General features: G+C 35.5%; 1 protein-coding gene across 3 annotated transcripts; it reads right to left on the minus strand.

Moving 5' to 3' along the window:
• Positions 1-149: 149 nt before the first annotated feature.
• Positions 150-7,543, minus strand: LOC107082515 (interleukin-18 receptor accessory protein-like). 3 transcript variants are annotated; one of them, XM_015371241.1, is made up of 13 exons: positions 7,318-7,535; positions 7,143-7,231; positions 6,869-7,037; positions 6,241-6,391; positions 5,965-6,133; positions 2,985-3,056; positions 2,641-2,770; positions 2,402-2,559; positions 2,108-2,239; positions 1,868-1,972; positions 1,667-1,789; positions 1,473-1,588; positions 150-608 (listed from the first exon to the last, which is right to left on the minus strand). In XM_015371241.1, the coding sequence occupies exons 2-13, from the start codon at positions 7,228-7,230 to the stop codon at positions 369-371; spliced, it is 1,653 nt and encodes a 550-aa protein (XP_015226727.1). In that variant the 5' UTR covers position 7,231; positions 7,318-7,535; the 3' UTR covers positions 150-368. The 3 variants fall into 3 exon arrangements, with proteins under 3 accessions (XP_015226727.1, XP_015226726.1, XP_015226725.1); XM_015371240.1 differs by having other exon boundaries at positions 7,143-7,543; XM_015371239.1 differs by having other exon boundaries at positions 6,869-7,058; positions 7,143-7,543.
• Between the last annotated feature and the right edge of the window lie 3,667 nt (positions 7,544-11,210).

Here is an 11,210-nt window from a genome sequence, read left to right on the forward strand (position 1 = left end):
TCTGTTTCAATTATTTTGTTAAATACAGGTTTAAAAGCAAAAGTTTGTCATTTGTTTATTAAATATTAATAGAATAAAAATGTTACATTTTAAGAAATTACAATAGTGCAGTTACATTATTATTTTTTTTACAGTATTAAACAGCAGAGTTTATCCAAATGTTTAAAATGGAAAAAGAAGCTACCGTACTCGTTTGAAAGGACCCATTGTTTTCAAGAGTGTGAAATTAACACCTGTTGAGTTTAAATGTCTGTTGCCATGGAAATCTTTACACATTTCCTTAGATCCAATGGTTTTTGGAAAGTCTGATTGTCTAAGTTTAAGGTCTAATATATGTGGGGTTCTTGCTGGAAAATGATCCTCATATCTCAGTCTAACTGAGGCCGCTGCATGTGTGAGATCTGCCACGCTTCCTGAGCTGGCAAGGCTTTCTGCAAAGGGATCCAGAAGGCACTGTATGATGCTCCTGCGTCCCACTGCAGACTGGGAAGTACCTTCACGGCTCTTTGCACTAGTTTGGGCACTGTTAAATCTGGCTGGATAAATGACGCAGAAGTTCCACTGGTCCATATTAACAACATCTTGTGGGCAGACGTTTGTAGCAAAGCCTAAAGATGTGGAAGAAGCTGAGTCATAAAGTGTTAAAATACATTTCAAAATGAATCAGGTTTAACTGAGGCTTTCATGAAACCGAGATTTTTTTTTGTTGTCAGTTGTGCGGTTTCATCTGAATTCCCTGCACTGGTACTGGTTTTTATTTAGGCGAAACAGCAACAACTGAAAGCAAGCTGTATGTTTTTGTAATGCTTTCCATACCACTGAAACCTGGATGTCTACCATATATTATTTCCCCTTAATACGGTTAAAAGTTTATCATTTTATTCAATGGGATTTCTTTTATATTTGCAAAAAACCTTATAAATCCTTGTCTGATTTACAGGTGAGAGTTACTATTGAGAGCTACTATTAATTGTTTGAATAAAAAAAATGAGGAGGAAAACCTTTTTGGATAGTACACAATTTTAGAGAAAAAAAGCATAATCATTTGCCTTATAAAAAATAGCAGTTTTCATTTTATTTATCAGTCCTTTGGTCTATTTTTGGATCCTTTAAAATTAGACCTGTATTCTAATTTAGACCTACTTTCCTATCCTAACTAAGCTGCATTGGTGAACTCCATAATATCAAAAAGTACTGCGACCATACAGAGGAAAGCTTTCTGAACCTTTTTTTTTTCTCATAAAAGTTTCTATAAGAGGAAAGAAATTAGACCACTCTCCATCCTGGATAGTTGACAGTTTGACCTGGGTTTCATCTAATTGTTTCTCCATGCCAAGATCTTTACAGTACATTCAAAAGATCAAATACTGACAGCTGAAAACTTACAAAATTCTTTAAAATATCCAAGCTTTCCCTTTAAAGAATTAAATTTAGTTATATGATAGATTAATCATAGACTTTATCTGGACTACCTTAACTCCTGATTCCAGGACAAACACAGCATCACTGCTGGCGAAATATTCAGCTGATAGAACACAGATAAGCATTCGACTTCTCTTTATGGTGAGAACCACATCGTTTGTATAAGCTGTAAGGCATAATCAAATTGTTAACATTCACCAGGAAACTTTGTGGACAAATGTATAAACACATTTCATTCTGTTACCTCCTCCTGGAAGGATGTCCCTCTCCAGCAGACAGACACGGTACCCCCACTGGTGCTCTAACACATGTGGTAGCAGCATTTCTATCGGTGCCTCACTGATCTGCCTGATGTTAGATACACATCCTGACAGTGAAGACAAAAAAAAGAAATACGTTATCTTCAAAAAATCCAGACTAGTATATTAGGCATATTGGCTTATACCTTTTGCATCACTGTAAGGTTTGGAAGATAGGGTTAAACCATTTGCCACCTCTGTTGATGGAGCCGTCCACACATATGACACAAATACATCAAAATCCTTCTCATCTGCAAGATAAGGGGGAATTAAAGATTCATATAGCAATTAAAATTGCTGTGTCAAATTGCATGCTTGTCAATTTAACTTTGCAGTGCAATGGCAAAAGCCATAACATGCATGTATGTGTGTGTGTTTTATGTGACCTCCATCAGAGCCTCCAAGCTGGAAGTGGGATCTGTAGATGAGCTGTAATTCTAGCCACTTCACATGCAAGATGACCACTGCCCCAGCAAACAGCACAAAACAGGCAAAGGGAATCCATACCAGGAATGGCTCTTGTAATAAAATAAACCACCAACACATTTTTAAATAATTTTACCAAATAGTCTAGGTAATGTAGCTGACTAACTTATTATTATGTATTTTAAAGAGAAAATTGAATTATGATAAAGCTAATGTTTCTAATCAGAACACATAGAGCAAAATAGAAAGTTTACCTTGATGTTTTGGTTTAAATTTAATGGTGACACTTTTGTTGCCAATGATGTTGCTGGCAAAGCAGGTGTACGTGTGCTTCAGGTGCTGCGGCATCACTTCTTTTATGATAGATTTCTGGGTAACGTTGACCTTTGAAAAGAGTCTTCCACGCTTTTCCCTGGAAAGTGGAATAATATGAATCTACTTGCTTGTGAAATCAAAAATACAATTTCAGTGCAAAGTGCTCTTAATTACGTACTGGGGTTCCTCCATGAGTAGCAGTGTCTTTTTCTCCTCATCACCGCCATCATTTATGAACCACTGCACTTTTCGAGAAATGTTGACCTCAAAATCAAAGCTTACCTCACACAGTACAGTATGAGGCTGACCTGAAATAAGGAAAACGATTTGAAAAAAAAAAAATCCCACACAGGAGCCATGGCATATAAGCATCATAGTATTTTATGATGTTTTCAAATATATTCCTTTACAATAACAATCACACTAACAGCTCCAAACTGGTATTTCTTTAATAAATCACCTAAATTCAATATCAATGATAAAACTGATAAATTATCTTAATATTAGTCCAGATGCACTTACCAAGCTCAACCTCCTCTGTCATGTTTTGAAACGGATACATTATCTCAGGAAGAGAGCTTGGGTTGAGAAATGCTGTTTGGTAAAAGGAAGTTAAGTTATGTTTTCATTCTGTTACAGGGCTTCACAGAAAAAAAAGGTGTTATGTAACCAAATATGCACTTTGCTTTGACACACAGGAAATCCCACATGAAACGAATCAAGCTATGTATTGTGCATTTCATCAGTCCTACAGACCCTGTGTAAAAGAAAGAATTTAGTTCAGATTTTCCTGCAGGCAAAGTTGATGGAAAGTTTCTATAACTGTCAATGAGTTATGTAAAAGACAAGCTATTGCACCCCATGCTTTAGTAGCCAGAACCACATCAAGCAATTAACAAAAGCAGAAGCATCACATTTTTGTGAAGAACTTCATTTGGGTTATGTAAGGAGAGTGGTTGTCAAAACTAAATTTCATTAAAAATAGGAAAACAGTCTGAGTGTTTTGAAAAGAGAGCCCTGGCAAACAGGTAAAATTAGAAAGATAAATGGCAGCTTTCTTTTAACTAAGCCTTTTTTTTTTAAGAAAGCAAGAATTGTAAATGCTGCTGTTAATTCTTAAGGAGTGTTGGGTATTCATCACTATGTAAACACAGCGAGATTGAAATAGCTTTTGCTTAAGGTTAAAAGTTTGACGGAACATTCTATTACCGTAATTAATTACCATATGTCATTTAATAATCTGTCCAGGTACAACAAATGAAAAATAGTCTTTTGGCTAATTCTGAGGCACTATAAATAATGCATGCTGAAATCAATAAATTAAATGAAATGTGCAAAGAAAATGCCCATATGCCATTTCATCAAACTAACAGGTCTAAATCATATAATCAAAGCTTGATTGAATTAAGATTTCATGTTTTTATCTCAAATTTTTGCTCCACCATCTGAAAGCTGCAGTGAATATTAAGACTGCTTGGACCTGGTGATGTTAATGCAAACTGTATTTGTTCCATTTTATAAAGCCTATAAACATTTGATCTTCAGTTTCCTGTCTTTATCCCACCTGGCCAGCCAGACTAATGTACGCTGTGTGCAGGCTAGGTCTTCCTAACAGAAGTGGCTCTCAGTGTGGGCTGCTCTTGCTGCAGCCCATCTGCTCCAATGTTCAAATGGGATGTAGTTGTAATGAGTGATCTATCTATCATCTCATCCATGCATCTCATTGGATACTTTTCTCTCCTTTAGAGCATCTGACAAATGGTTGTGTGAGAAATTCTCAGTAGATCAAATGTTTTGAAATTCTCAAACCCGTCTCACTGGCTCCAAACACCATTGTGTTCTATTCAAAGTTACTGAAACCCAATATTCCCCCATTCTGATGCTTCAGGTTGGGGAGTGTCTAGTGGTTAGAGCAGTGCGCTTGTGCTCTGAGAAGGTTGCAAGCACCCGGTTCGATCTCCACTGGCTGCACTCTGGGTCTCTGTGCAAGACCATTAACCCACCACTGCTCCTCGGGCGCTGCACAATGGCAGCCCACTGCTCCCCAAGGAAATGGGTTAAATGCAGACATAGATTTCTTCAATATGAGATCAATAAAGTTCAACTATTATCATCATTCAGCAATGTACTGCACTGGACGTAGATATCTAAAACTCTGAGTTGCTGACATTAGATCAATGGAGTCACTACTGGTGTTATGCTCTAAAACAGCACAATCGGATGGATTTTCTTTCATGTGATATATAGGCTGTAAAGTAAAAAAAAGAAAAATGAATATGCTGTGTTAATATGGTAGATAACCATTATTTATTTCGCACCTTTTCAAGTCAGTGGACTTCAAATCGCTTCAGACACTAATGGTAACAGCTGCACTGTTGCCACAGCTGCGCTTGGGCACAATAATACTTGGGGGAAGAAAGGACAGATGCTTTTAAACGTTCAATTTAAGTGTAACTGCAGTAATGTAACACTTTTTTACTTTTTGTTGTGTTGGAAAAGTAAAACCACAAATTCGCTGCATGAATGTTCACATTTACACAATGGAAAAACGGATTTTTGCATGTTTGAAATCACTTCAGGCCTAAAGACTAATTTCTTATTAGTATTTAATTTATGATAAGCCTCAGCTTGCAGGTTTTAGAGGGTATGACGTGATAGACTTCTGTCATTTGTTAAAGTTGGAATTATATATTTTTGACTTGACAAATCTACAAAAAGCAAAGAGTCCAGAAACCACTCAGGTAACTGTTGTTGGCAGAGGAAGTTTTTTCTGGTTCGTTTGTTTTTTTGTAGATGACAAAATTTGAGGGGTGGAGAAATATAGACAAATGGTTGTGAGGATAATATGCAGAGTGTACTGTATACCACTCTTACAAGTAGCTTCAATATATACAATAATTTTTGGTGGGTAATACGTTATGTTCATCTTATTTATGCATGAAGACCCTTAAGTTATTAACTCTGGTGGTTTATCCAAGTTTTCGCATTTCTTTATAGCTGATTTAGGACATGATTAAGAATCAATGCAATCCTTTGGTTTAGAAATCCAACTCTTTAAAGGAACCTTTTTCTGAAAGATTAGGAGTAGCTGCTTTCCATACTGTTTACATGAAATAATCATGAAAAGAACAAAATACATCGGATCAAACAAAGCATCATTAGTTAGTCACTCATTGTATATTGGTTAATGAATTTGATAACATGTGACATGAATAATTGTGTGGTTGCCATATTTGTAGAGGAGTGATTCTATCATTTTTAGGGACATATGAAACCTTTCATCAATCTGTTTAGACATAATTTGATTTCCTGTTGACAAAAGTGTGATTCCCTTTGGTCATTATTGGACAACAGATGCATAATACAGTGGTTAATAACACAGTGAGCAATTGAGCTTAACGAGGAGTCTGGAAGTGAAACCTAAGAGATTTTAACACATCAACACCAGAAAGCACCTAAATATAGTCTCTGTAGATAATGCAGGAGTAGCTAGTAATCTTACGTATGACTGTGACGTTTACGGCTCTCCTAAAAATCCACGTGACTCCTTCCTCGGTTATTTTTCTGTCACAAAAAAACACACCTTTGTCCCGTTCGTAGACCTCGTTGAGGACTAGCTGCCCATTTTTTTCACAGTGTTGTCTATTGTGCTTCCACAAGGCTTTGTTTTTCTGAAAGAATGCAGTAGAGAGTTAGTTTCTGCTTAGATCTGGCAACAAGTTACCACTTTTATATCATGCTGATTTTTATTTTCATTTTGCACTTCAAAGTGTTTCACCTTGTACCAAACCACAGCTGTGTTGTTATAACATTTATGTCCAGGGCAGAGGATGGTACCAGGATATGCATACTGTAACATCGCGCTGCTTTCACTGGGCTCATAGCATTTTAACTTTGTTTTCTTGATGACCTGCAGTGTGAAGTTTGATCTGCAACAGCAAGGACTTGAAAAGTTAACTAAAGTTTTCTGAAAAGTTAAATAACCCTGCCATTAATATTAAAGACATAAGATCAAGTATACTCTGATGAAACCAATTTTTAGTATTCCTATTATTAAAACATATATTTTAATTACAACTTATAAACACAAACCTATTTACATTTCTTTTTGCATTATAGTTAATGGAATTAAAAGATAGAGCTGCAATGGCACCATAGAAAAGGTTCATGCATAAATAATGAGAAAGAATATGCAATCAGATGGCAGCAGAGGATGATAAGTGGGGTGAGATTGGGTTTACCTGCTGTTGTAGTCCCTAAAGGCAACATCCAAAGTTAGTTATAAGGCTGTTAACAGGTTTCTTATCTTTTGTTCTCTCTTTTGATAACCTAAATTACCTTTTAGAATAAGCCACATCTTGGGGTTGAAATAATATGTCAACATAACTTACGATCACTTTACTTACCCATTGGGTCTTCTATATGTTCCACTGTCTTTCTCATTAGCAACAAACTGATTCTCGCATTTTTTACTTTCATCACCCTTGAACCATGTTGTAGAGGAGCTCTCAGGTGAACTGCATGGCATCATAAAAACTTCTCCTTCCACAACTTTGTAGTGCTGAAACTGCTGATCTACAGACATATGTTTTGCAGCTGCAGCTGTGACATTTATTACTTTGACTAAAACAAATATATTAATTCATTGAACTGTTATGCAGTTTAATATTGATTGAATACCTGTATGTTTCCTCTGTTGTTTTCCCGAAAAGCAGCTCTTTGAGATAGTTGGCAGGAGGAAATGTAACAGAAGAAATCCGGTTCGCATGCTGTTTTCAAAACAACAGACTTTTGGATAGTATTGATGAAGGATATCACAGATCTCTACACCTCACTAATCGTTTTCATAACTAACCAGAAGTTGGAACAGAAGTGGGTTTTTTTTCTTCTTTCGATCGTTAATGTTATCTCCGTCTTGCGGTTTAAGGTTGTGGTAGTATTTTAACAGGTCGCACTCTTTCTTTCCTGTTTTGTACTTTGAGAATTTCTATGAAATCTGCCAGGCAAGCCACTTCCTGTAAACTATAAAATTTTTCTTCTGCACTAACTGAAGAACCCAAATTACTCCTGTTTTAAAGTCTATTGCTCGCTCTAGCTCACCATATGAATGCTTAAAATATCATGTTTGCATTCAGACAGCAGCATGATCCGGCCCCTCTCTAAATGTGTGACTTGATTATATCACACAGCCAAGCCTGCAACTTAAGATCCTCAGAGCAGAATCTGCTGATTTTCCCCTGCATTTGAATTAGGACTGAAGCAGACAAATCTCTCTAAGCTTTTGTACCTAGACTGTTGAATAATCTGCTGCATTACTGAGGAGCACTGAGCTCCGTCTATGCTTTCAAAAAGCAACTAAAGATATCCTTGTTTTTAAAAGAAGCATTTCTTTATGGATGCTGCATATCTAACATTTACCTTATTGGTGTTTGTAGATTATTTTTCATTTTAAAAAACAAACCAAAAAAATTAAAAATCGAACAAAAAACAGAAAAAAGTAAAAATGCAAACATAAATTGCAGATGTGTTTCATAAATGCTGTTTTTTCTCTTGACACATCTACTGTATTAATTTAAATCATGATAAAAAAGATATACTTCCAGGACCTGTTTAAAACCAAGGGATCTTCATGACCAACAAAAGTTTGCTTGCATTTTAAATTTTAAAAAACAAAACAAAAAACAAAATCCCCTGTTTTAAAGTACAATTAGAGGCTTCAGTACTTTTGTTGCACTTAAAAAATTTTCAATTTTCAACAATTTCTGCTTTAGCACAAGACTAACACCACGTGGCAAGTCTGCACTAGTTTTTTTCCATGATGTAACCATAACCTTTTTAATGTCCTTAAAATATTAGTTTTCTGCACCTCCCCTATGATTTCCTGCCTTGGTGTGAAAATATGCACACCACTATGTTTGTCATTTCTGATGAAGTCATCACTATAATTTTCTTGTATGTATTTTTTGAATGAAACCATCTATCTTTCTTCATAATAAAACTTGGCAATACCAGTAATAACAGTAATGAAAGCGAGGAACAGTTATTGTAGGGGAGGCAGTGAAGAATTGAGTCATACAAAAAACATCACTGAGAAGAGCACCAGTATCTGAATTTTAACACTGTGGAGATTTAGAGTTTTCTGATGGAGGGGTTATAAAACAATTTGCCATTTAATTTAGAAAGGTAGGCACCAGCACCCCTCACTACCCCACTTGGGACAAGAGTGTAAAGAAAATGGATGGATGGATGAATTTAGAAAGGTGTCTTCAGCTGGTGTTTCAAATCAGTTTTTAAGATCTGCCTCCTTTTCTTGGCTTCATCTAGTTAGATGGAAATTTATTTTGATTTTCTTCTTGAGTTCGTGATACTTTCATGTTGCTTCATTTAATTGTCCTTTAATTATACTTTTAATTGTTTTACCTGTTTTAAATGTAATGTTTTATTATTTAGCTTTGTGATTTTTTTTCATTCAGCACTTCAGTCACGGCCAGAGGTTTAAATAACGTTAACCTAGCTTGCCTAAATATTGTAAAGCACATAATTTAAAAGCAATCAAAAGATCAATAAGTGTATGAAAGTTGCAACTGTAATAAATTCAACATGCACCATTTTCCCTTACTAAACTTTAAGTAGAATCCCAATATTAATGATGTCTAAAGGGAAAATATCAACGTGCACAGGTTTTGCATAACTATAAGGTTTGAATTCAGAATTTCTAAAAAGAACATATTTAAGACTTTATTTGAAGATGATTTTTTCGAACTAATATCCAATACAGGGAACTGTATAAGTAAGTAATTCTTTTTTTGACCTGTCTGGTCTGTGGTTGTGAATCTATGTCTAAACTCCTTTTTCTAGTTCAGAACTTGCCCCAACTTTTGGAGCACAGTTTCACGCTTACTAAGTAAAAAAAAAAAGCACCTGTCATCTGTTAACTTTGGACAAACTACTTTTCTTGATAATGCAATATGAGTGACTGTGCTCTTTTTTACTTAATTAAAATTAGTCTGTGGTTTAAATTTTTTTTTAGTTTCTCTCAAAGAAGCATGGATGGAAACCATACTTCTAAACTTTGGTAAAAGAAGCAGTAGTCACAGCTAGTGCGGTTTATGTGCATAAGGCTCAGAAGCTAATAGAGCAGTAATAGAAAGTTCAGCGGACATGGACTGTATTGATATGATCAGTTTTGCTGCATGACGGGTTGCATTGAACGACCGACTGAGCAGATCATACTAGATTAAGTGAAGCAGCTGTTCACCACATCCAACTTGGGTCGTGTTTAATCTTTCGAGCCCTCACAGAGTTACATCTGATGTTCACATGCATTGCTTTGCAAAAGTTTAAAATGAAACATAATTTATTTCTGAGCTGCATAAATATAGCCTAACAATTATGGGAATATGTACAAGTATATAAAAAAAAGAACATTACACTTATTAATGGAATACATTTTTTCATTCCTCCAGAATTTCTAAGATGTGTAAATATATGTTCTTTGGACTCAGGGAAAAAAGAGACTATTGCTACAAATTTTCCATCCAAATGATGGTCAAATTTGCCTTTCAATTGGAAATCAAGGAACCAAAGTCTGAAGGGAGAGTGACAAGGATCAGAATTTAACTCACAAGAGATCCGCTATAAAGTTCACAGTCACTAATGATTATAAGTCTAATCATTTCCTGCTTTGGGTCGTTTTCTCTTGACCGTCCAAGTTAGCAAGTAGAGTCATGACATGGGTCTATGTACTGTAGAGGCACAGAGGAAACATGGTGCCATTAAGGCCAGACCTCACCGCACAGCTCTGACCACATGTCCCATATATTGGTGATGCTTTTGGGCCCAGATCGGTTTGTCCAGCCATTTTCAAACCCGTAGTTACCAATCTTCAAAGTAACACTGAAGTGAAGGCCTTCTTTGATTAAAAGTGGACATCAACATGATTTATTTTTATTCACTAGATTTCTCTTAAAGGGAAAATTATATTGTTATATAATATATACCTGAGTGGATCACTGATTACTCATAAAAAAAAAGAAATAGTTTTCTAACAAACAGTTTAGTGTTTATTATTAAATAGCAAAGTTTAACACATCAGAAAAATACAGATAGAAATGTAAAAAAAAATTAACACAATGATGAAACACAAAATAAAAAACAAAACGGATGAATATTATGCTGACATAAGGTCAAGTATTGCATTTTCTAAATGTGTAACATAAATGTATGAATATAAAGAGAGCTTTAGAAATGCAAAGGAACATGGGCAGAAGAAAATCAAAAACCTTAGCAGCAGTTTAGCGCTTGTCAGTATTGAGATACTTTTTTAGCGTCACTTCACCAATTTTCCTGAACTAGACTTTATTCCAAAACAAGCAGGTAAGAATAAGAGCTGTATTTTTGAAGAGACAAATAGAAAATCAGCTGAATAAAATGTATTGTCGGTTGATTATAATTTTACAGATTAAATCTCCATATTTGGATATCCTACCATTTATGTTTGAGAACTTGGTGGAAGTAGGTTACGTCTGTTTAGAAGGTGTCAGTGAATTTTCATGTTGGACAACTGGAGCTTATTTTGACTGTGTAATATTGACTGCTTATTAGTCTCCAGCAGAGGATGAATGCATCAGTCCCAGCCATAGGATCAGTACTGTGGTTGGGTGATTGACATGATGACAGTAGGAGAAGCAGAGGAGGTAACTTTGTTAAATAATCTCCCAAGACAGACAGCTTCAACACCACAGAGGA

The sequence above is a fragment of the Cyprinodon variegatus genome, unplaced genomic scaffold, assembly GCF_000732505.1.
Source record: "Cyprinodon variegatus isolate N-32 unplaced genomic scaffold, C_variegatus-1.0 Scaffold55, whole genome shotgun sequence".
Lineage (NCBI taxonomy): Eukaryota > Metazoa > Chordata > Actinopteri > Cyprinodontiformes > Cyprinodontidae > Cyprinodon > Cyprinodon variegatus.